This window comes from Pelobates fuscus, chromosome 2 (assembly GCF_036172605.1).
Source record: "Pelobates fuscus isolate aPelFus1 chromosome 2, aPelFus1.pri, whole genome shotgun sequence".
In the NCBI taxonomy this organism is placed as follows: Eukaryota; Metazoa; Chordata; class Amphibia; order Anura; family Pelobatidae; genus Pelobates; species Pelobates fuscus.
Window position 1 is genome coordinate 263372603 of NC_086318.1, and position 27259 is coordinate 263399861.

The window sequence follows — 27259 nt, forward strand, 5'->3', positions numbered from 1 at the left end:
CCCCACCACCCTTCTTGTTTTTCCTATCCTTTCTAAATAACATGTACCCATTTAAGTTAACTGCCCACTCATATGTCTCATCCCACCATGTTACAGTTATGCCTATAATGTCATATTGTTTAGTGTATGCTATTGCCTCTAGTTCCCCCATTTTGTTATTTAGGCTCCTTGCATTAGTAAGCATACATTTAATATCATGAGTCACTTGTACTTTTTGTGAATTATCAACATTACATACCTTCTCTGTTCTGAGCTTGCCCCTCCCCCGTCTCCACCCCCTTATACTGAGCTAAAGCCCATCTCCTTTCTGTATTTGATGGAATTTACTTCAACATATACTATGATGAAAATAATGTTTGTCAATTTATTTTAGATTGTAGACATACAGCGTTGTGATTTATATCTTGCAATACTTTCTGAGTTCGCAAAATTATCCCTAAGACTTGGTTGGAAAATAAATCCTTCAGTATGGAGCTTTGCCTTTTCTATGATGACTGCATCAATCAAAAATCTTCAGCATTGTAATGACAAGCAAGTATGTTTTGATTTCAGTGCTTTTTTTTCCATGTAGAACACTGATAGTACAGCACACTGTGTTTACTGTTAGAAGTTCTAATCTACTGCTCTGTTAATTTAACTTTTTATTAAACTCAAGAGGATGCTACAGACAAATAACAGAGCACCAGGTACAATGACTTACATTCAGCACTTTATGTGCTCAGGGAAGTCTAACAATTAGACTTATTTTTGAGGAAGTGTGTAGGTAAGCTGTGTGAGTCACAGCCAGTGGATGTGAGGCTTGGGCTGCTTAAACACAGTGATTTAAATGGACACTCTAGTCACCATAACGACTTCATCTAAATAAAGTTATTATGGGGCCAGAAGGTCCCTGGGAACACTCTTACCTGAAGGGATTAACCGTTCTCGAGTGGCTTAACCTCAAAAGTTTTCTCCAGCGCCGATCTCCATTTCCCCCAGGCAGCATCCAGTTTTTGAATATCAGTTACAGGAAGCGTGAAGGGCCGCTGAACAGATCTAAGCCAATCAGTAGCTCCCCATTGCTAAAAAAAAAAGGCATGTTTTTTTTTATCAATGGGAAGCTACCACTATATGCATTCAGTGCCTGGCGGCACTGCTCGCTTTCTGTAACTGAGATCCAAAAGCCGGTTGCCGCCTGGGGGACCTGGAGATCAGTTAAACAGTTCGAGAATGGTTTAATGGTAAGAGAGCGTCCAGGGGCCCCCCAACCACCCCATAAAAACGTAATTTAGATTACGTTGTTATGGTGACTTAACTTCTAAATGGTAGAGAATTGAATAGTGACTTTGCAGGGGCATGATATATACACCAAAACCACTTATTTAAGCTAAAATTGTTTTGGTGCTTAATGTCCCTTCAAAACAATCCAAAACATATATCAAATTCCCTGAAAGCAATGGTTCTTGAGTAAAAATATTTTTCTATTCAACATCATCCTTCATAATAGTCACCATGTTTTTACGATATGTCTAATTATGTGCCGAGACTGTGCTGGCTGGTGACAGTTCCCTAGTGTCACTAGGGACACCAGAGAATGAAATTGGAACACTGGGACAACACCCCAAATCGAGACTATCCTACATAAATCATTACAGTTGGAAGGTCTGAGGTCAGAGGAGGATGGCTAGACTTGATCAAGCTGACAGGACAATAAAAAAAATGTCTGCAACCACCATGGCCACTCATAGGAGTTTATATGTGCACCATTTCTGAGGCTAGTTACACTCAATGCACACATGACTTTGGCAGCTCAGTACACTGTTCTGGACCGCCACATTTCAATTCTCTGCAAAAAGTACATACGTTTGCAACAGACGTAATTAGCTTCTCCCCTGCACGCAGAGCCTGTAAGGGGAAGCATTTATCTCCACTCCCTTCCTTCAGTGAAGGCCTCTCTGCCTCCCTATAAGCTCTGTTTTTTTTTTGTTTTTTTTTCTGCCCCTTCATATGCTCTGAGCCAGATAAATGGTCCAAACATAGGCTTCTCTGTGATTGGACCATGTGATGTCTGCCTTGACACCAGAAGGAGGAGTGGAAAGCTGTTCAAGGAGATCCATCCAGTGTTGGGTTACAGGTAAGTTTTAGCCTATGAATTCTTTTAGTGCTTATGGGGAGGTTTGGGGCTTAAAGAAAATAAGCAGCATGAAAAAGGATTAGGCATAAAGCAACATCCAAGCATGGGTGCATCCTGTCTTGTTTTGGCAGTGTGAAAAGTTTTTGTGACAAACAATAGAGCCCCCAACACCAACTAAGCACTTTTTAATTGAGCCACAGCCTAGATGTGTATTGTTGCTATACATTTAAGTTATTTAAAGAGAACCTGTCATGGGCAAATCTACTTTAGCTCTTTGAAAAGAGCTTGAAATTCCATTGATAGATTTGGAGGAAAAACCTATTTAAAAATAGTTTTATTTTTCCATCTGTCTCTCAATTCCTCGGCAGACATTCAATGCAGAGGAAATTGATTGACTGGGAGAGCAGAAAAGACATGCCATATGAGGTTCTTATGCTCTTCATCCATAGCAACCACAGCGAATGATGTCATGATATCACTTCGGTCAGACACTGGCAAGAAAGTCATGAAGTAGATTTGCCATGCTTGGGGAAGTGTCCACAAGAAGGGCAAATCAATGTAGGGCAGATGAGGTGCAAGGGTGAACAGTAGGTGGGTGTTACAGAAGTGTAACATCCACGTGTGATGAGACTGCAGAGGGCCAGGTGAGTGGTGAACATTTCCATTTAGGGGCCACAGCCTGCCCATCTTCTAATGGCTGATTCCTGCAAAATTTAGAGCCGTCTCACAATGCACACGCCATCTCAAGCTTGTTCGACATATGAGGCACTGAGTTTAGTTGTCTGCACAGCCACCAGACAGAGCACCTGTGGCATGTGGTGGAAAGGGGTATTTGCACCATGAATTTGCATCACAGACATCTACAGCCACTGCTTGATAACATGCTAACATGAGCCAGATTCCCTTGGGAATATTTGTGTTTATCAAAGTAGTTTTTAATTTGTTTGGGAAATAGAAAGGACAGCTTTTAATTCATAGGTTTTGGAAATGTAGATATGTCATCAGATATTTGTATTTATTAATATCTACACACATGATTGTTATTGATGTACAGTGACACATATTTCTTTTTAAAAGTATCCAGATATTACAGATCAAGTCCAAAAGGTGGTCAGTATGGCTGTTTTGGCTTTGGTGTGCCAGATTGCTTCAAGTGCTCATGAACATCAGCTGGAGACCTTTGATTTTGCCAATGTGCTTTGCAAGTTCTTGGTTTCTGCACAGCTCAATAACGTCCTTGCAAAGCCTACAAATAATGATGAAAGGTATTTCTGCAGTAAAAATAGCTTTGTAATTCACAATAATTGGGTTTGTTCAGTAAACATTACATTTTAGTGTATTGCAAACCAAAATACAAAGTTAAGGCTAAGATAACCACATTTTGGCTATAGTTGAATTGGAATTTTTTTCTAAAAATGGTTATTAGTGCCTACATTTTGCCATTTGTTTGTTATGGTTTAGTCATGACATGAAAAAATCTGAAATAACTTTTTTTCTGCTGTCAAAGTAAATTGAATGTTTTATAGTAAAATATATATATATTATTTTTTTTTTTATATTTACCAAAAATTAGTTTTGTGTTTATAATGTCACATGAGTTCAGGTTCATTATCTGAGATGTGAATCAACAATGTTAATTCAAGAAGTGGACCAGCACATCCATGGGTGCTTTTGGGTCAATATTAAAAAAAACTTTGCTTGATAGTAATAATACATATTTTGTTAGGTATGGGACAGAATTTTACTTACAAAATAGTTTTAAACCACATTATGCAATTAATACCCTCATTATTCTTTAGAGCTAAATTCATAACGGATAATGGTATGCTCGGCAGTAACCATTCTTACAAATGTTTGTGGCTTAACATGCCAGTCTTCTAACATCACCAGTAATGCACATTTTGGGGATTATGACATTATTGTTATTTCTTTATTTTTAACAGTCTTATTTATAGAAACTGTTTCTTTGGGATCTTGAACAATATTGTGAATAAAAACCAAAACACTTCTAAGCAACGATAACACAACATAAAATTAGGTGCTGTTTTGTATAGCTGCATCAGTCCTGCCAATGTTTTCTTCGTGGCAGAGGTAGTGATATCGGGTAGAAGTGGGGTGTTTGTTGCGCTTCAGATAAAATGTGGTATTGCTCAATCCTTAAAGCTTAGTGCTTAGTTTCCTCACCAAGGATGTAGTAAATGTAGTAGTTATAGGTGAGAGGGCATCCAGGAGCAGGATAAAAACGTAGCTTTTATTATTAAACTGGTATAAAATACAATAAAATGTAGTTAAATATGCAATAAAAAAAAAACACGTGTTTTCATCTTCTCAAATTATTGAAATTTTTCAAAGTGAACTGTTTTTGATCTTGATATGCTTAAATTAAGTAACATGCATCTGTCATAGTGGTGAAACATATTAATTTGTTTTTAGATTTGTGGATGAAACCAGTTCTCAGGGATGGGGTAAAATCGTTGCTCGCTATCTACATGATCAATGGGTCTGCATGCACTTTGTTCTCAAGCATCTCAATAACTTTTCCACATTGGAGAGTGTAAAATCGTCTGTCCTGGCTTGCCATTTTGATACACCGACTGCAACTCTGCAACTAGCTCTTGATGCTCTCTCCATTATCCCATCTGATCAAGCCTTGCCAATTTTAAATTGCATGAAACAACTTGTACCAACGGTAAATATTAATGACAATTAATGCTTTAGCCAAAAGTTTAGCTAGGAAAAGGTATATTAAAGTACAGGAGAGAATACGTGGAGTACATGTCTGCCAGAAATTATTTTTATGAAAATGATGATTTGAATCTGGATGAAGAGAAGGGATTGGATGGGATTGTTATATTCACTATAGTTAAGTCAATCACATCTAATTGAAAAGGTCAATGTGTTACTTAACCCGCATTGTTTACTGATGGTTATAGCGCTTAATCTGTATGCCTGCATCTACTCTACCTGGCCCAACCAAGCCATACTCATCCATTTAAAAAAAATTATAATAAGGTGCTTATAACCATACATTTTCCCACCCTTTGAACTTCAACATACTTTCATTTATGTGGGTTTTGAAGCTACGGTGCTGAAGTAGGGTTAAGTGCCATTATAAATGAAATGTGAATAATTAAACAATCAGCTCTGGAAATGTCAAAATAGATCTCAACCTGAAGAAGCCCAGTCTTTAATGAGTTTAAACCATTCTCTATTACGTTTGAAAGGAAATGGTGTAGCCCTTCAGGTACTCTTCTTCATACAGGTCTGTATTCAATGGACACTCAAAGCTTACTAATCTTGTTACATATTTATATATAATTATTACGGTATATACCTATTGTATTGTTTGTGGTGCAGGAAATCTATATGTGCAGTCCTTGTGTTATTTTTTGTCAAACATGTTTCAGCAGTTTTGAAAAAATAGAAAAAGAAGTGAAAAAAGACTGGGGTGCACCAGCAAAACCTGGCCCCTTGGCTGCAGAGGTTTCACTGCTGTATTACCTATTGACATCTGTCCAAATTTGGATGGCAGTAATATGCAGCAGGTAATTGGCTAAATCATTTACGGCACATTACTGTCCTGCATATTTGTATGCATTTATAATGAAAATATGGAAGTTATACTTCCGTATGATTAGGCAGCAGCACAAGGGTCAGGCTTTAGGTGTTGGGAAATTAAGTGACCAGACCCTAAGACTCCTTGGGCTGTAACCCTAAAATAAACAGTAGTGGTTATGGTTCTTAAAATATTATTAAGTCTCTTGACATTAGTTACAAGATGTCCCTTTTATTAAGTCTCTTGACGTTAGTTACCAGATGTAGATGTAATGTGTATGTATGTGTGTATTTATATATAAGCCCACACATCCATCAAATATAATTACATAGTTTGTTGTTTTTAATATAATAACCATTTATATTCTGTAGTTATGACCACTGTTTTTCCCAACTTATTAGATGAAGACTTAATTAGCTTTGATGAAAAGGAACAAAACATAGAACATTTAACAATCCTGCAGTACAAAGGAATACAAATGTGTTTGAATCAAAAACATAGATATATGGTAGACTTGGACTGATATCATACACATTACTAACAGAAACAAAATTATACATTCTACTTTTCAAGATGTTAAAGTAACATGGCAAAATCCAATATTAAATTAAAGTGATTTCCAGCCACTGCCAGGGCCGTTTGAAGGAATTTGGGGGCCCCAAGCAAAATGGCCACCACGCACGCAAAGCCTATAGGAACCACAGCATAGCCATAGAGTTTAAGTTCACCCACACTTTATATAAATAAAAAAAGTTTTACAGTGCAAATACTGCTGTTGCATATACTGTGCATAAATAAAAAATGTTTACAGTGCAAATACTACTGTTGCATATACTGTGCATAAATAAAAAATGTTTACAGTGCAAATACTGCTGTTGCATATACTGTGCATCAATAAAAAATGTTTACAGTGCAAATACTGCTGTTGCATATACTGTGCATAAAATTTGAACATTTTCAACAATTGAACATTTGCAAAAAAACACCACTGTACCATAAAAGCAAATATACATTAAAAAAGTGCTCAATAACTAAATCTAACATACTTAAAAAACACACACACACACACACACACTAACAGACACACACACACTCACATTAACATTTTTCAGTTCTCACAAACATGTGCAAATTATCTAAAACTGCTCCCCCGTGTCCTTCTTACTCTCCCCTCCCTGTGTCCTTCTTACTCCCCCCATCCTTCTTACTCCCCTCCCCCATGTCTTTCTTACTCCCCTCCCTATGTTCTTTTTACTCCCCCTCTCCATGTTTTTTTTTTTTTTTTTACAGGTCTAAAACATTCCGAAATACCCCTACCTAGAGAAAGTAGTTTCTATTGATTTAAATTCCAAATGAAATGTCTAGACACTGATATTCAAGTTAATCCAATATTGTAGAAAAACCCTGATAAAAGGTAGTAAAGACTATTTTAAAAATAAATACCACATAATGTGAATATTGTCTATGCAAGGAGGAGTGTATAAACTATTAATGAAGTATAAAATTCACAAAATGAAAATATAATACACACATAATAGTTACGCACACATACATTTGTTGACACTGGCACACACAAATACATTTACACATACAGTGGACACTGACAAAAACACATTTACACATAAAGGACACTGACAAACACAGTTACACACAGAGTACACCGACACACACAGCAGACATTTACACACTGAGTACACTGACACACACAGCAGACATTTACACACAGGACACTGACACACACATTTACATACAGGACACTGATACACGCACAATTACGCACAGAGGACACTGACATACACAGAGCACACTGACACACAAATATGCACATTTACACAAGGGACACGGACACACACAAATTTACTCACAGGAAACTTACACGCACAAACACACACAGAGGACACACACTGACAGACACACTCTGACTTAACACACATTCACTGACACATACACACACATGCACAGTTACACACAGAAGATACTGACACACACACAAGAAACTGACACATATAGGGCATTGACAGACACACGCTCACTGATTTGATACTCACTAACACACACTCTCCGTGGTTTAACACTTACTGACAGACATATGCACACAGACACACACGCGCGCGCACACACACACACACATTCACTGATGGATATGTACACTGATTTGACACACACTGACAGACTTACACTCACTGACAAACACATTCTCTGACACACTCACAAAGTATAATTGTTTGTTTGTTTTTTTTATTATTTTTATCTAAGTCCACCCAGCCTAATTCCCTTTAAGAAAGCTGTAGTGGATCCTTTCTTTGGGGTCCAGTTGGCATCCTTTCCCTGGGGTCCCTTGAGTATTCTTTGTGCTCCCCTATGTGCTGTTTAATGATGCCTAGGCCAGAGTGACGTCATTACCCGGCTCCCAGGTATCACTGCAGGGCGCGAGGTAGCAGTGCGCGAGGTAGCAGTGCTGGATGATCTTAAAAATGACAGCTCCCTTGCTGCCTCCACCTCAATTCTCCCCATAGAACTGTGTATTTGGGCAGAACAGGCACCTGCTGCCTGGGTAAGCTGGTGCAATATCTGCCTTAGCGCACAGCCGTCCACATCCTGGAGTCACTAAGCCAGCTTTTGGTCTTTGGTGCATGTACCACTTGCGTGTGCCACTGTTTGAAAAACAAGGTCTTAGAGGATTTATTTGTATAGGGCATTGATACAATTTTGAGACATCAGAAATTTAAGTAAATAGTTGCCATCCAAGATGGAAGAACTACTAAAATAACACAGGATTACTTAATATATGATTGAACTGCAACATTCAAATTCTTACTTTTTTTTTTTTTTTAGGTAACCCTTTCTTCAGAAAGCTTATGTGTGGAGTCTATTAACGTAGCTTGGAAAATGATTTCCTCATTGTGTTCAACACAGTTGGTATTTTGGCCAAATTTAAAAGCTTTTGTTGAATTTGTCTTCAGTAATGAAGTCCTCTCATCTGCAGCTTCCAGTAAGGATCAAATGTTTGCCCAGATTAAAAAGGTATGTTTGCCCTTTTGTTTTTTTCTTCGTCAACAGGACGAAGTTCACCTCCAAACTGTGGTGGAAGCCACTGCATAGGGACTCTCTTGCATGGTGCTGCAGATTTTCATTGCTTAGCAGTGACATAACTCTAAAATATAGAAACATCTTTGACAGCACTGTAGAATTAGTTGAACTTTGGATAGATAAACTGTACTGTTCCTGGTAGCCTTTGTGATTATAGAAAATGTTTAATGAATAAATCGTTATTCTGACAACTATTTATTTGTTCAATGTATTAAGCATTCATCATTTGTGTTTCTTGACATATGCATTCAAAAGGGAAAACGATAATTTCCCAGAGATGCACAAATATTCTTTCGCTTTTAAAATGTCTTATATGGCAAGAAACCACAGTAATGCAATGCCTAACTTGCTTACATTTTTTCCAGCTCATACAAGAAATAGTTGAGATGTCCTGTTCAAAAATGGGAGTTTTCCAAGTTTTGGTCTCTTTCTGCTGTCAGTTGTGGACTGATCAATCTAAAAGGTCTATTAAGGAAAGTGCATTATGTTATGCAAAGGACTACATTGAAATTCTCATTGAAGCATGCACATTTGGAACGGTGTTCCGAAGAGATCAACGGTAACATAACATTATTTACGTATTTTCTCGGTTTTGTAGCTTCATGGGATTTTAAGGTTGAAAACTAGATTCCAGGAAAAAAAGATATCCTCTCAAGCTTTAGTTCCAATAAACAAACTCTGGAAACAAATTTACAAAATTAAGTCCTGCGCTAAAACTCAAATTACTCCTAGGTGACAGCAATGATTATAGTATATATCCTCTCGAATACAAATAATAAGAAACAAAGAAAACAAGTTACTTGCGCACTATCCCATATCCCTATGCACATTTAAATAACTGCTAGTATCACACAGTATGGCCTTTCAAGTGTAAACTCACCTGCCACGTCAAGGCAAAACCTCTGAGGTGAGTCCTACACTAACAATTTACCTTGCTTGCAGTTTTCAGCAAAAAGGTAAAATTAATAATGAAACAGAGAGGGGTATTTTTCTAAACCCCTACACACTTATTAACTCTTAATAGGGAACACATGGAGTGATCATAAACTGATCAACTAGTGACAGGTGAAGTGAATAACATGGGTTATATTTACAATGGCACCTGTCAAGTGGTGGTATATATAAGACAGCAAGTACAGTCAATTCTTGAAATTGATGTATTGCAAAATGTGCAGTTGAAAAACGTCTGAGTGACTTTGACAAGGCCAGATAGTGATAGCTAGATGACTGGGTAAATCATTGTGGGGTGTTCTTGGTATGCAGTGATTAGTACTTACATAAAGTGGTGCCCAAAGCTCATTAATGCATGTGGATAGCAAAGTCTAGCCAATCTGCTCAGATCTCACAGAAGAGCTACAGTAGCTCATATTACTTAAAAAAAATAAAAATAAACGAACGCTGGTCTTGATAGGAAGGTGTTTGAATGCACAGTGCATCACAGTTTGCTGCATATGGGGCTGCGTAGCCGCAGACCTGTCAGGGTACCCATAATGAACCTTGTCCACCGCCGAAAATGCCTTCAATATGTACGTGAACATCAGAACTAGATCATTAAGCAATGAAAGAAGATTGCCTGGTCTGATGGATAACAATTTCTTTTAGATCCGGTGGTTGGCCGAGTGCGTGCACATAATTTATTTGGGGAAGAGATTCAAGCAGCATTAAGAGATGGTAGCGCTGTGGGAAGAATTCTGGCTGGCAGAGGCAGTGCTATGTTCTGGGCAGTGTTCTATAAATACCCTGGGTCCTGGTATGTATGTGGATATTACCTACACATACCACCTACCCAGAGATTGTTGCAGACCACGTACACTCCTTCATGGCAATGGTGTATCCTTATGGTAGTGGCCTCTTTCAGCAGGATAATGCACTCTACCACGTTGCAATAATTGTTCAGGAATATTAGAAAGGGTTCAAGGTGTTACCTTGGCCTCCAAAGTCTCCAGATCTCAGTCTGATTGAGCACCTGTGGGATGTGCTGGAATAATAATTCTGATCCATGGAGGCCCCATCTCGCAACTTGCAGGACTTAATGATCTGTTACTAATGTCCTGCTGCCAAATACCACAGGGCATGTTCAGTAGCGTCCATGCCTGGATGCAACAGAGCACTTTTGGCAGCACAAGGCGCACCTACATGATAATAGGCAGGTGTTTTTTTTTTTTTTTTTAATTCTTTATTTTGGTTGTGCAATAAGAATTAACAAACATTCCCGCTGTGCCACGACAGCAGTAGCGGGTGTGTCATAATATACAGCGTAATGACATTTAGGAGCACAGTTTTATGAAGTGAGTGGTTAAGTAATACGTGTCTTGTCCTTATTTGGGTATGCATAAGGGATACCTTACAGTCATATGGATTAGACAGGTTACGTTTAAATTAAATTAAAGTATCATTAACATGGTAATACGTTAAGAGGAGGAGAAAAAAAAAAAATTAAATAAAAAATAAAAATGAATAAAATTGGAAAAGAAAGAGCAATGGAAACATCTTGCAATGTGTATCCTGCAGTGTGTGTCTTTCGTATGTGGCCGGTTCCTAGTTTGTTGCGGCACTCAGTCTGGGTCTTTAGTGGGCTTTGGGTGTATGGTGCCTTTTCAGTTCTCCAGTGGAGAATGTGACTGTCGGGTTGGGTTGTCTATGTACGCCCTCGTTTCGTCGTGGTGTTGTCTGTCGCTCCAACTTGCGTGTCTTGTTATATGGGTGTGGGTGTCTAGGAGGGGGGTGGTGTAGGAGAAGTCAGGCTCTGTGTGGGATTCCAGGAGGGTCATCTCTGTGCTGTCTCCCACTGGATCATTTTGTGACGCCCTGTGTCCCATGGTGGTAAGCCTATATGGGGGGTGTGTCTGGGGGTTACTCACTGCTTGAGTGTCTCTTGGTAGGGGACGCTCAGTCTCTGTCAGTGTAGGCCTAGACGATGAATCCAGTCTGATAACAGTATAAATAACAGAACAAAGAAAAATAATAATAAAAGTAATAACAATAAGTGTGAGAAAACAAAACCCTGATATAACGAAACCCTATTTCAGTAGCAGAGTCTCTGGTATAGTGGGAATGAGAGCAAGTCGGTCTTGGTACTCGGTATGGAGTAGGTGCTTATGAGCTGTGTGACCATCAGTAAGCATCAGGTGGCCCAGTCAGGGTACCAGCCAGTGTTCTCCTTCTGTCCACTGAGTCCTTTGGGGGGTCTCGTCGCCCCTGGTCAGGTGTCACTCCGGGTTGACTAAGGCCGCGTTTCTGTTTAGGGTCATGGTTTGCAGTCCTCAGGGACGTTGTCGCTTGTTGTGCTGCGGTGTGCGGGTCCGGCAGCGGGAGGCTCTGTAGAAATTCCGTATGGTCTTCAGAGGCAGTCAGCGTGTGTATGGAGTCCCCTAGCGTCACCACTAGGGTTCCCGACAGCCCCCACCGGTACCTGATTCCTCTGTCTCTCAGGATCCGGGTTACGGGTGCGAATCTGCGCCGGTCTAGGAGGACCGCAAAGGGCAGGTCTTCATATATGGAGATCCTGCAATTGGCTATCTGCAGGTTTGGTCGTTGCCTGGCCCGGGCCATGATGGAGGATTTCGCACTGATGTCCCTGGTCACCGCTATGATGTCTCGCGGTGCGACTGCGGGTGCTGTAGGGGCTTTACGGACTCTAAAAGCCGTGACCAGGGTTGGTGATCCGCCTTCATCTTTGAGGCCTAGTGCAGCAAGTACCTCGCGGGTGAAACCTATTAAGGCGTCTTGTCCCACCGTTTCTGGTGCCCCACGGATTCTGACATTCCTCCTCCGGTGTCGGATTTCTAGGGATGTCACCGTGCGGGATAGGCGCTGCACCTGCTGGGTGAGTGTGTCTAAACGGGTCTTCGTGTCCTCTAATGTTTCCCCTCTTTCCTTATCCTTGGCCTCTATGGCTCCCATGCGGTGTCTCAGGCCGCCAATCTCCTCCTGTACTCCTGCGAGGTCCGCTTTCCATAACTCCCTCAGATCTCGGAGGAGGTTTTTGATATCCCCTTTAGTGGAGGGGGATCCGAGTCCGAGTCCGTCCTCTGGTACACGCTGCCATAGGCCTGGGGCGCTTGAGTTCGTTCCTCGTCTTGTGACGGCTCAGAGTCGCTGGAGCCGCGTGGGTCTCCGAGCGCCATGTTTGCTCTGGCCTGTGAGGACGGCCTTTGAAAGGACAGGCGAATATCGGAGTGGCCTGCACCCTCTGCATGGGCGATTTTTCTGTTTTTTCGCCCCATCTCTTCTCGGGCAAGGTTGCAGGGTAGGTGAAGTCGTCTTGGGTCGTGTATTTTAGGGCTAAAAGTCGTTTTTTTTCTCTATGGAGCGGGAGCTCAGCAGAAGCACGACCGCTCAGTAGCGTAGTCAGCCACGCCCCCCAGGCAGGTGGTTTTAATGTTGTGGCTGAACAGTATATTTAGCTTTTATGTTTGTGGCAGTCCAATGAAAAAAAATTCTGCTTGTGGAAATTGGTTGCTTCCCATTTAGATTCAGAATAGCTGCAGGTTTTACTCTTGATTTCAGTAGAGGAGGTAGACATTTATATATTTTTTTTCTTTAAAGTACTTTTATGATCTTATGTCTGGTCTGCCATTGGAAATCTCACATTGTTGACCAAGCATGTCAAACTCAAAGGCTAACACGGGCCAAATAAACAAGGTCTAAGTTTATGTGGGCCGCAAAAAAACAAAAACTTAAGTTTTCATAGAAACGTAGGTTTATTTCGAAAAGTACAGTATAACAAAAGTTGCCTAACTGACACTGGATGTCCTCACACTTGTAGGGCTTCAAAGTAAAGAAAAGAGCTAATTTATTTTAAGGAGATGTGCATTTGCATATAACCAATGTTTCAGTCCAACTACCATGATATAAAATTTGTTAATGGGACTGAAATGGTGAATGTATGTTTCTGCACAGCTGTAAAAAACAAAAACAAATGACGATATCTTGTTGATTTTAAAGTCCTATGAGTGTGCTCTTCACTTTGGCTGATATCATCAAACTTGCCAATGCTTTTCCATAGGAAAACTGTTCTTGTAGTATATGAATTTTGAATAAAATGTAGGTAAAGTTTTAGAACCCCTACGTACAAGACTGCAGTTCCTTAAATTTTAGTATATTGCAGACAGGTCTTTTTTTCTTCTTCTAGACTTCATATGACAGCTGTGGTATTGTCAATAGAAGCTCAGAATTAGTGATGTGATCTTTCAATCAAACTTTCCCTATCTGTTACTTATGGTCCACACTGTATTTTATGCACTTTTGAAGTTGATAGGTCCACTTTAAACACATCTGTCTTGATTTCCTTATAACTAGAAGTACATAAACTTCTCCTTTCTGTGTGTTCCTTTTAAAGGTTGATTCAGGATATTCATATCTTTATTGAAAGTCTGGGAAAGGATTGTGCTGCAAACCTTGTTGTAAAGAGGTAAGCCTGCTTAAGTTCTAGAAACAAACCATCCTGTACTGCAACATGCTTAAATAACAAAAGAATCAAACAAACGAAAACTGACAGTAACATTCAGAATATTTTCAGTTATACAAGAATCAAATATTTTCAAGACTCTAACTTGCAGTTTCATTTTAAATTTAATTTGAAATTCTGTTAAACTAGTTATATTATAATTTTGTTTTACCAATAGGGGTAGCTGGTGCACCCTAGATAGCATCCTAACATACTTACCTAACTGTCTGTTTCATGGTCTACTCTAGACACTTATTGTGGTGTGCTCCTACGTACTTGCCTCTTCGAATATATAGTTTTGCAGCTGCACATATTCTTGGAAAAAACTTTACTAAACCTTTAAGTAAAATAATCCTGATGTATCAGGACAGATGGATATATCCAAAAAATAGCTTTGTAATTTAAATGCAATTTACATCCACCACATCCACCAAAAATTAAATTAAACCCCAGGTTGGCCACAACAACGTGTACAGAAACCCTGATTTGTAACTGAAATATGTTTGCAGCTCTCCATGTTATATTCTTCTTCACAACACTGTAACTGTGTGAGATAACCAACTGGAGGCAAATGTGCAGGATGTGAAGCTTCTATCTCCCAGAATGAAGCAATGGTCATATATTAAAGGACTACTATAGTGCCAGGAAAACAAACTCGTTTGTTTTCCTGGCACTATAGGGTCATTAGGTCGCTCCTCAGCCACTTACCTTTCTCCAGGGCTCCCTCGGCGCTGGTGACCTCCCCTCCCCCTGCCGACGTCAGACCCGATTGCGCATTGGGCGGCAAGAGCCGCACGCGCATTCAAACTGCCCATAGGAAAGCATTACTCAATGCTTTCCTATGGACGTCCAGCGTCTTCTCACTGTGATTTTCACATGGAGAATCCCGGTAGTGGCTGGATTAACCCTCAGTGAAACTGCTATGTTTTCAGCTGCAGGGTTAAAACTAGAGGGACCTGGCACCAAGACCACTTCATTGAGCTGAAGTGGTCTGGGTGCCTATAGTGGTTCTTTATAATCCTAGTCCCGCAGAAATGTCAGCCACTCCACAGCAACATATGCATAACAATAGAAAAACGTGATAGTATAATATTGCAAGTTTACAATAGAGAATGCAGTCACACAGTAAAAATACTCATACACACAAGTGCAAATTTACAGTAACATTATTAGCAATTATAAGGTTTCACCTGCCTGCTTGAAGTCCTTTTTACACTTTTTCATCAGTGAAAGTCAAAAGGAGCTGACAAAACACGTTTGGCAGAAGGATAGTGATACTTGTAGCGGTCCGGTGAAGCCTTTTATGCTGAATTTGCACTTGTTTGAGTGCTTTTTACAGTTTTACTGCTTTTCAGATTTGTAATAGTACATTTTGTTACCTTACAGTAGTACCCAATAAGCATTTTCTCATGTGCATGCTTCTGTGGAGTAGCTGATATTTTTGCAGTAACGTGGATTATAATATCAAGTCATTGCTTACATTTGGGTGATACAAGCCTCCCTTCCTGCATATGTGCTTTAAAATGGACACGATAGGAACCCACATCATTTCAGCCCATTGATGCAAGGTCCCTGTCCCCTTAACCCTGTAATTATATTTACAGTTTATGGTGCTGGTTCATACCGTTGTCCTCTCTCGCCTTGACTTATGTAATCCGCTTCTCAGTGGTCTTACGTGTTCCCAACTTGCCCCGTTACAATCTATAATGAATGTGGCGGCAAGGCTTATCTTCCTGACCGCCCACACCTTCCCCTCTGTCAGTACCTACATTGGCTTCCTGTAAGATATAGGGCTCAATTTAAGATCCTGGTACCCGCTTACAAATCTCTACACAATGACCTACCTATCCCCACTAATACACAAATATGTTCCGTCTAGGACCCTACGCTCTACCAAAGACCTACGTATAACCTCTGTTTGTACTCCTACCTCAGATCCTCACCTTAAAGACTTCTCTAGGGTTGCACTATTTTTATGAAAAGCCCTTCCCCACTGTTAGATTTTCACCCAGTCTATACTCCTTCAACAAATCTTAAAACTTACTTCTTCACTAAAGCATATCAATTAAACTGTCAATAGCTTTCCCTCCCTGCACCCTGATTCCTATCCTGTAACTGTCATTAAAGCACTAAGCCCTCAGTGAATAGTATCCAAGCAACCTAGTTTTCTAAGCCGAGGACCACAAGCACTGCATCGGACACCACAACCACCGCAGACTCCACAACCGCCATAGCTTAACTGGAGTCTCACCGTCTTCTGTCCACCCTGGATCAGCTTCTGTCCTCCAGGACCGTGTGGGTAAGGCCTCTGCTCCAGGAGAGCGTATCAGGAACCAGCTCTTAAAAGAGCTAAGTGATTAAAGCTCAGGGGAGTATGCAGAGCATAGCAATCCCCAGTGTGAGTATAGCTGTCCCCTCCAATCACGAGACAAGACTACATGTTAAGGGTCAAGAAGAACTGTCTCAAACTGTATTTTCCTTTGGACTAGCCCATATGGTCATTACATTAACATTGCTGTGAAAACTCAATAAAATTACAAACAGTCAAATCATAGCAGGCAACATACAGTGACTTATTATAACACAATGGCATAGGGTAGGGTAGAAAAGTAGGTTGCTAGGATAGTATTCATTGAGGTCTTAGTGTTTTGATTTGATGACAGTTTCAGGAGAGGAATCAGGGTGCAGGGAGGGAAAGCTGTTCACTGGACCTTCCTAAACCTGTCATTCAATAAAGACCATGCAATTCGCAAGGGACATTAGTAATGACGGCCCACTGTTCTAGGAATATTTTGGCTGAGTTTTTTATTATTTGCAGCATTAACAGAGATGAGCACTATGTGAGAACCACTGCCATTGGTTTCCTTTGCTTGTTGGATGGATCAAATTCCCTTCACAGGGAATTCCTTGAAGACTTTATTGTTCGTCTACTGGATAAGGTATTTTTTTCCCCTCATAATAATTTTATTGATGACAATGGATAATTACGCACAACACTGGATTTTGTTCAGATAGACATAATCCGGTGAAAATAACTGAATACTGACTGCCATGGCAATTCTCGTATTTACTAAAGCCACATATGGTCGGGTATGGTCATGGAACACAGCTTTAAAGGACCACTATAGTGCCAGGAAAACATACTCGTTTTCCTGGCACTATAGTGCCCTGAGGGTGCCCCCACCCTCAGGGACCCCCTCCTGCCGGGCTGGATGGAGTGGAAGGGGTTAAACTTGACTCTTTTTCCAGCGCCGGGCGGGGAGCTCTCCTCCTGCTCTCCTCCTCCTCTCCGCCTCCACGGCTGAATGCGCATGCGCGGCAGGAGCCGCACGCGCATTCAGACGGTCTCTTGGACGCTGGCGTCTTCTCACTGTGATTTTCACAGTGAGAAGCACGCAAGCGCCTCTAGCGGCTGTCAATGAGACAGCCACTAGAGGCTGGATTAACGCAATTATAAACATAGCAGTTTCTCTGAAACTGCTATGTTTATAGAAGAAAGGGTTAATCCTAGCTGGACCTGGCACCCAGATTACTTCATTAAGCTGAAGTGGTCTGGGTGCCTATAGTGGTCCTTTAAGAGTTATTTAACTATTTGCCTACTAGCTGCTAGAGCTGACAGCGGGCAAACAATAATTTAAATTATAAAATCACGTGCAAAAAAGCAAGTGAAAGATAATTTTGGAATTTGCATCCTGACAAATGTATTGGATTATAAATTTTAGAAAAACCTGTGCTTTGTGACAATTCTTAATTCTATACTTTGTATAAGATTTGAACGCAAAGGCACTGCATTTAATCTAGACAAAGAATGTATTTGCGCGATTGTTGCAGGTTCATTAGACCCGCGTGTAGCTGCATGGTTTTTCCCCAATCGGACTTTAGTGAATAACCCTTTTTTAAGTAAACAAAAATAAATTACACACCAAATGTTAAAAACAGAACGTGAAACAGTTCAATACATTGGATAATTTGTTTAGAATAAAAGCGGCTGCAGCAGTAGGAACAAGGAGGTTGAAAGGAGGGGCCTTGAAATCCGCACTTTGTCACCGAATCATAATAATTTTATTTTTAGAAAAATAGGATGTACATTTTTATCATGGTTCTTGCAGGTTACTGATGCTTCCTCTTAGTTCTGTGTTAAACAGTTTTGAGCAGTATAAACTAAGGGACCACCTAGGCAACTATGACATGGCCCCTTCCCCGCCTTATTGCTTCTCTAAAAGTTGCACCTTTGCATTAGCCATTTTACTTTATCCAAATGTGTGTGCTCTTACTCGACTAAGCTTGTCAGCTGTCATCATGATAAAGTAATACTTTGAAAAAGATTTTACTTGCCAGGACTAAATAATCACTTGCCTGGACTCAAATTATACCTGCCAGTCCCTAGTGGGAAAGTAAGAACTTAAAACCCTGCCAAAAATAAGTTGTAACAGGGCTTCATGCTTATTGCAGACTGCTTTAACATAGGTAGGCATGGTTACAGGTTTTTTTAAAGCATCTTTATTTCGGCGTCATTATATTATTTTGAAATAGGTGCTAACTACTTTTTCCCTTCTAGGATGAGCTTGTTTCTAAAACTAAAACAAGGTATTATGGAAATTCTTTACAACATAGAGTGAAAAATCGTGTGTGGCAAACAATATTGATTCTTATTACTAAACTTCATCAGGTAACACATTGTGTACATTTGAATGTTTTTTCTTAGGTGTGTGTGTGTGTGTGTGTATGTATATATATATATATATAGATATAAAGAGAGAGAGAGAGAGAGATCCTGATGAAAGTTCTGTGGTGAACTGAAACGTCGATTTAAAATTTAGTTTTTACCGGCAAACATTGAATAAAAGCAAAGTTTTCTGGAGAACAAGCAGCTGGACGTTTTTTTTGTGTGTTTGTGTGTGTGTGTGTGTGTGTGTGTGTATATATATATATATATATATATATGTGTGTATATGTATGTATATATTTTAATGTAATATTTTTTTTCAATTACATTTTTTTTATTTCATATGAATTTATCTTAATTCACATAACATTTAGACAAATATTTGCATAAGTAATTATTGAACTGTGAGCTATGAAAATATTTAGCATATATGTTTTTATTTGATTTTGTTTTCCCTAGAATTTTGTATCTGGGATCATTAAAAGGATTTTCCAAGCTGGATTCAGTAACAATCAAGCTTCTGTAAAATACTTAATAGAATGGGTTATTATACTAGTTCTTCATCAGCATCCTGAGTTGCTTCATCAATTCTGGAATTGCTTTTGCAATGTAAGTTGTTTTTGTTTTTTTTATTTTGTTATATATGGTACAATTACATTATTGTATTTAAGTGGAATTATTTTGAAAAAGCCAATTCAGGAGTGGGCTACAAATGTAAGATTATACATTTCCATTTACCATTCGATCCCTTACCCCTATTCTGTAGACCAGAAACCGGCTATAAAAAAATTCTAGTCCTTGCTCCTTGCACCTTCAGTATTCTTTTTCCTGATTATCCAATTGAGAGGTTATCCAGCTGTCCCACATATTTGGTAGAATTAAAGTGCCCCCACCCTCAGGGTCCCCCTCCCGCCCGGCTCTGGAAAGGGGAAAGGGGTAAAAACTTACCTTTTTCCAGCGGTGGGCGGAGAGCTCTCCTCCTCCGATTCTCCTCCCCGTCGGCTGAATGCGCACGCGCGGCAAGAGCTGCGCACGCATTCAGCCGGTCACATAGGAAAGCATTCATAATGCTTTCCTATGGACGCTTGCGTGCTCTCACTGTGATTTTCACAGTGAGAATCACGCAAGCGCCTCTAGCGGCTGTCAGTGAGACAGCCACTAGAGGAAATAGGGGAAGGCTTAACCCATTCACAAACATAGCAGTTTCTCTGAAACTGCTATGTTTCTGAAAAAATGGGTTAACCCTAGAAGGACCTGGCACCCAGACCACTTCATTAAGCTGAAGTGGTCTGGGTGCCTAGAGTGGTCCTTTAAGCTTCTATAAGATGGCAAATGTATAAACTATAGCCTTTAAAAGGGGCTATCCACAAGTTCTTTCAACAGGAGAAAGCTGTACATCACCGACACACATGCAGTATATCAAAGCCAGGAAGTGGCTTGTCACTTTTTGTATTGCAGCATCCATGAAAGAAAAATAGATGAAGAATATGTGGCTCTGAGTTAGGGGTAATTTTCCTTTGGGGTTACAGGCTTTATTTTATTTACCAACATCTAGTTCTTCCTTGCTCAACCCTTCAACTCACTAAAAGTGGTTGTGCCATCACTGAAAGATCGACATGCTTCTGCTGTTGACTGGTGTTTACAATGAGAAGCTATGGACTACTAAATCTTTAGTACTACTTTTGTATGATGTGTGTAATCAATCTACATGATTACAAATTTATGGCTGCTAATTTCTATTAAGATCATCCAGTTTTCAGCACTAACTGATTCTGCAGTCATTTCACTAACAAGACACTTACTTGTGAATCCCACTCTTACTTTCTCTTTCAGTACCTATAGAGGTCATTCTAACACCACTACATAACTGGAGGATTTTATTTTATCTAATAATTTCCCTTATGGGTGGAAAAAGCTTTTGGAGATGTGTATTCATGTTTTTTTCATGTCTCCAAGAAGGATCAGTAAGAATCATACCAGTCATTCAACTATTGCAACTTTATTATTTATAAAATAAAGTAACAACATTTATGCTGACTGAATTATGGACTCAAGTGCTAATAATACGCATGAGATCTTTAAATAATACTTTGTTCTTTATAACCCATCCCTGTTGTCGTTAGCGGGGACTATCATTTTCATGGAGCATTTCATGAACCTAAGCATTCAGAACTTAGGCTAGAAAAAAAAGAGTTTATCTTAAGTATAGTTTCTTCCACCTTCACTAATATCACAACTCTACTGCTGTGGTATTGTGGACGTTCAACTATCATAAAGGATTGCAGCATCCATGATAGAAAAGGAATTCAGTAATTATTTTTATTTAATTTTACACTGCCCTATTCTAGCACCTTAACTCAAATAAACCCTTAAAATAAAGCAATACTTACCTGGAATCCAGCAACAGACAAAGCTCCCTTCACATGATTCCACACCCATCCGATGTTACTGATGCCCTTTCGTGGTCCAATCAAATGCTTCTCATCGAGAATACAGCTTTGCTTCTCCATAGCTTTAAAGTATGCAGCACAAGTATATTATTTCTGTTAGGTAAAGCATTAGTCAACATCACTAATTCTAATGTGAATACATCAGTTTGCAGTGTCTTCTGTGTACTGGTCTTATACAGTTACTAGATCTTTACTATCATAATTGGACTCTTCTTTCTGATCATTTCGTGTTATGTTGAGTGATGTCTAGATTTCTTCATGCTTTTTCAGACATTGCAGTTTAAGATATACCAATTTGCCTTGCACTTGCTTCAACTTGTCATTCTTAATTTAGCACCAAGTTAATTGATGCAGCTTAGGTACTGCTCTCAGATGGGCTGTCTTGGGAATATTATGGATACACAACATATTCATATATTCCTACTAAGAGTAGTGCATATTATTTTCAGTTTAATTAGTTTTCATTTAGCTTTCTTCTACTCACTGGTTGTTCTATGCATATATGCAATGGGGACAACTGTAACACATGGGGAGGTAGGGGGTAGAAATTAGCAATAAGTAAAAATCAGTGCTTTTGGGCTTGTTACTATTATTTGTGTTAACTTGTTAGTTACAACCCTGATGTTTAAACCTTTACTGAAAGATTAAATGCCCGCAAATGATAATGATAGCAGCAGTTGTAGATGAAATACATTTTTCCTGAAATTCACATCTACTGTTACTTTTTGAGATAATTAATCGTATGTTTAACTTTTGACATTCTTATCCTCTAGACTGAAGAAAAACTTAAAACAAGTGTTTGCACATTTTTGTCTGTGTTGCCTCACTTTGACGTGGTTCTTGAAAATGTTTCAGATAAGGTATGAACAATTTTCAGTTTCTCGTATAATGGTATAACAACCACAAACTCAGAGTGCTACACAATCTTCTTTTAATAAGTCTGACTCTTTTCTTGACAAAAGTCCAAGTGTTGGCTAATTATCGGCTCCAAATTATATTTTTCTTCTGCACACAACGCGCATTATGCGGGTTGTTATTTTTTCAAAAATAACAGCAGTGTTCATTACATTATAATTATATTATTATTCTGTATGACTGACACCATAAATTTGTGAATTTTCAGGTTCCTTAAAAGAACACTCCTGTAAAAAAATAAGACAAGAATAAATATCTATTTATTATATAGATTCCTTAATTATTTTAGATTTATGGACACTGGTATATTTTTTTAAATTAAAATCAATATTAAACATACCTTTATTCCAGTGCCAGGAAAGACTCCTCAATTACAGCCTGATAAATCGCAATCCACCAACCCAATGCTTCTCTGTAAGAGGCATATATGCCTCATCGGGGGTCTGCAAACTTCACAAGCTGATGCTTGATGTCATAGTTAATAATTGAGTAATTTCTAGTCTGACACTTTTAGTGTTTGTCTATCTCTCTGACAGCCAATAGAGGTGTGAAAGCTGTACAATGTTTACATTACCATTTATCAAAGATGGCACTGTTTACAGGAACAAGGCTACATACAGGGACATTATCTGTACCCCATTACCCCCAAATCACTTCATTAAAGCTAGGTGATGTTTGATGGTGATGTTGTCCCTTTAAGCTGCAACAGTTTAGTATTGCATACATTATTATTGAAAATGTCTTTGTCGCTTTTAAAATATTATGTGCAAATTAGCTTATGAGTTTTCCAATATGTGTAAAAGAAATAAAAAACACATGCACACTATATTTGTTTGATCTGTCTTTTTGAAGATAAATAGATACACTTTGGTAATAATTGTATTAATCCTTTTTTTCCTGTATGTCTTGCTGTAGGTACCATGTTTGAAACATGCTATTGTGACTGTTCTTCAGTGGTGTTTTAATCACAACTTCAGTGTCCGGCTTTATGCATTAATAGCACTAAAGAAGCTTTGGCCTATGTGCAAAGAATATACCCAAGAATTTGAGGCATTGTCCCCTGTTATTGAGTCTAGTCTTCATCAGCTGGAAAGTCTGCAAGGTGGAGGGTAAATATATTAAATTGTGTAATATTTTATTATATAATTAAAGAAAGTTCACTGTTTAATTGTATAATGTGAAAAGACCAAATAGTGTTGAGCTATTTTAGATGATCTATTTGTTTTATCAATTAATGCCTTCCCTTCCAAAACATTTGGTGCCTTGCACAGTGCCACCATATATGGGATAACCTATCCAGGCCACCACAACCCCTCCAACAACGATCTGAGAAATAAGAATTTATTTTTTGAAGTCTCGAAGGGGTTCGGAACCAACGGTACAAAATCTGATAATGGTTTTCCATATGGTTGGTACACTGTGTAATTCCTTTAAGAGCTAATTATATTTCTAGCCACTTTTCCATATCCCACTGTAATTCCAATTCCCTTTCCCAAGCTAAAATATAGTCCAGTTTGGGTCCCAGAATGGAAAAAAGTCAGTATCACATATGGAAATTGTTCCCTTTTATTTGGGCTGATTTTTTCTAAATTTTGGTTCAGAGTAGAGATTTCAAATTGTTGCCGCAGTATTTCAGCAATCACAGAGTGCCGGGAAACCCAAACCTCGTGCAAATAATATTGTGTTTTCATTTTTCAAATGACAATGAATTGCTACAGAGGCGTACCTAGGGACTCCAGCGCCTTTGACGAAGAACTTTATTGGCGCTTTACCCCCACCCCCCAATCTTTTAGATCAAAGTTTTCCACCACGTAAAGGGAAGCCAAAGAAATAGATCTAGCATTATATTTTGTTTCTTTATCCTCCCTGTCCCATAAAAAAGTGAATAAAGAGGAATTAGGGGTATATATCAGGGCAGTGTGTGAGACATAACCTTGTGTATATACTGGGGGCATATATATAGACTTACCCGAGCAAACTAATTGCACTCCCAGGACTTGCTACAGCAACCAGGATTACCCAAGCACTGAGATTGCACTCATGGTACTTGCTCCAGCCCTCAGGACTTACCCCAACATTTAGATTGCACTTACAGGACTTCAAACAGCCTCTTACATGCACCATGCAGGAGGCAAAAGATGCTGGATGAGATTTCCAGTAGCAACAAAGACAACATTACATTGGCTGCAAGAGTGCTCTCTCACATTCTTGGTGACACATCTGCATCATTACTGGTGGCATTTTTTTTTTTATAACTAACAAATGCCTTGGTTGTGACAGTTGAACTCAGGCTGTCTGCATGTGATGTATTGGGGTGTCTGGGTGTAATGGGGACTGTGTCTTGGGCTGTCTGAGGGTAATGTTTACAGTTTGTGTGTGATATATTTGGCTGTCTGAGTGTAATGGGGACTGCATGTGATGTATTGGGGTGTCTGGGTGTGATAGTAATTGTTTGTGTGTTATGATATTGGGCTGTGTACATGTGATGGAAACTGTGTTAGCAATGGGCTGGCTCTGTGTGATGAGAATGTGTGTGATCATTTTGTGCTGTTAATGTGTGATGGGGACTGCTTGTGTTTGTGATGGTTTTGGACTGGTTTTGGACGGTGCTACTATGTTTTTCTTAGTAATAACCGAATGAGTAGATAATAAGAATAATGTAACTGGTTACCTGTGCTGCCTGTGACCTGTATGAAAGTTGGGGAATCCTAGAGCAAAACAAATTAAAATTATTTGTTTAATTATCACACAATATGTAATCTGGGTACATACATATCATCTATCTAAAAGTTTCACTTTAAGTTACTTACTGTCTCAGTAGTAATGCCACTATCTAGAGTGTCTGCTCGCTCCCTCAGTCCTTTTGCAACTGCAGTCTCAGCCAGGTAGGTAAGGTGTAGCCGCACTATCTGCTCCGCTCGATTCCTAGTCCCTCTGCAATCTCCAGACAGGGTAAGGTGTTGCTGCACTCTCCGCTTCGCTTGCTTCTATCCCCCTTCCATCCATGTCTCTTCTTCTTTCCCTTCCATCCATGTCTCTGTTCTCTTTCCTTCCATGTCTCTCCCCCACTTCCATCTCTCTGTTCCCCTTCCATCCATATCTCGCTCCACCCTTCATCCATGTCTCTCCCCAAATTCCATCTCCCGGTTCCCCTTCCATGTCTCTCCTCCCTTCCATTCATGTCCACCCCATTTCATTCATATCTCGCTCCCATCCATATCTCTCCCCCATGTCCCACTCCATGTCTCTCTCCTTACCATGTCCTCCTCTCATCCATGTCTCCCTCCCATGTCTCTTCCCTTCTGTCCCCCTCCCATCCATGTCACTCTTCACTATGTCCCCCTCCCATCCCTCTCTCGCCCTTAAGTCCCCCACCCATCCATGCTACTCTCCCCCTTAAGTCCCCCCTCTCCCCCTTAAGTCCCCCACCCATCCATGCTACTCTCCCCCTTAAGTCCCCCACCCATCCATGCTACTCTCCCCCTTAAGTCCCCCACCCATCCATGCTACTCTCCCCCTTAAGTCCCCCACCCATCCATGCTACTCTCCCCCTTAAGTCCCCCACCCATCCATGCTACACTCCCCCTCATGTCCCCCTCCCATACATGTCTCTTTCTTCCCATGTCCCCCTCCCATCCGTGTCTGTCTCTTCCCATGTACCCCTCCCATCCACATCTTTCTCTTCCCATGCCCCCCTCCCATCCATGTCCCCCTCCTATCCATGTCTCTCTCCCCCTCATGTCCCCCACCCATCTATGTCTCTTTCCCCCTCATGTCCCCTACCCATCCATTGCTCTCTCCCCCCTCATGTCCCACACCCATCCAGGTCTCTCTCCCCCCCCAAGTCCCCCACCCATCCATGTCTCTCTCCCCCTCCCATGTCCCCCACCCATCCATGTCTCTCTCCCCCTCCCATGTCCCCCACCCATCCATGTCTCTCTCCCCCTCATGTTCCCCACCTATCCATGTCTCTCTCCCCCTCATGTTCCCCTCCCATTCATGTCACTCTCCCCATGCCCCCGTCCCATGTCTCTCTCTCCCCATGTCCCTCTCCCCATGTCCCTCTCTCTCTCCCCATGTCTCCCCATGTCTCTCTCCCCATGTCTCTCTCTCTCTCTCCCATGTCTCTCTCTTCCCATGTACCTCTCCCATGTCTCTCTCTCCCCATGTCCCTCTCCCATGTCTTTCTCTCCCCATGTCCCTCTCCCATGTCTTTCTCTCCCCATGTCCCTCTCCCATGTCTCTCTCTCCCCATGCCCCTCTCCCATGCCCCTCTCCCATGTCCCTCTCTCCCCATGTCCCTCTCTCCCCATGTCTCTCTCTCCCCATGTCTCTCTCTCCCCATGTCTCTCTCTCCCCATGTCTCTCTCTCCCCATGTCCCTCTCTCCCCATGTCCCTCTCCCTTGTCTCTCTCCCCATGCCCCTCTCCCTTGTCTCTCTCCCCATGCCCCTCTCCCTTGTCTCTCTCTCCCCATGCCCCTCTCCCTTGTCTCTCTCTCCCCCCATGCCCCTCTCCCTTGTCTCTCTCTCCCCCCATGCCCCTCTCCCATGTCTCTCTCTCTCCCCATGCCCCTCTCCCATGTCTCTCTCTCTCCATGTCTCTCTCTCCCTCCATGCCCCCTTCCATGTCTCTCTCCCTCCATGCCCCCCTTCCATGTCTCTCTCCCTCCATGCCCCCCTTCCATGTCTCTCTCCCTCCATGCCCCCCTTCCATGTATCTCTAACCCCCATGCCCCCTCCCATGTCTCTCTCACCCCCATGCCCCCCTCCCATGTCACTCTCTCTCTCCCACATACCCTCCTCCCCTGTCTCTCTCTCCCCAAAATGACCCCCTACCATGTCTCACTCTCCCCTACGCCCCCTGTAGCAGACCACGGTTAACCCAACCGGTTACCTCCACTAATTCCTTCCTTCAGCCGCTCAGGAACCACTTAAAGTAATATAAAGAGACCATTTTCCCCCAGTAACTGGACGACACACAGTTCTAGAGGTACAACACAATTTTATAGAGCAGCACAC

At 40.7% G+C, this 27259-nt stretch overlaps 1 protein-coding gene across 1 annotated transcript in view; it reads left to right on the top strand.

The window, feature by feature from the left end:
- The window catches only part of TARBP1 (TAR (HIV-1) RNA binding protein 1), a 204069-nt gene that overhangs the window by 101484 nt on the left and 75326 nt on the right, over positions 1-27259 (top strand). Inside the window, exons 14-24 of the mRNA XM_063443373.1 lie at positions 374-535; positions 3191-3378; positions 4547-4802; positions 8505-8693; positions 9125-9318; positions 14101-14172; positions 17027-17147; positions 18767-18877; positions 19334-19483; positions 22098-22184; positions 23155-23348. Coding sequence (XP_063299443.1) covers positions 374-535; positions 3191-3378; positions 4547-4802; positions 8505-8693; positions 9125-9318; positions 14101-14172; positions 17027-17147; positions 18767-18877; positions 19334-19483; positions 22098-22184; positions 23155-23348 — 1724 coding nt within the window. The remainder of the gene's footprint in view (positions 1-373; positions 536-3190; positions 3379-4546; positions 4803-8504; positions 8694-9124; positions 9319-14100; positions 14173-17026; positions 17148-18766; positions 18878-19333; positions 19484-22097; positions 22185-23154; positions 23349-27259) is intronic.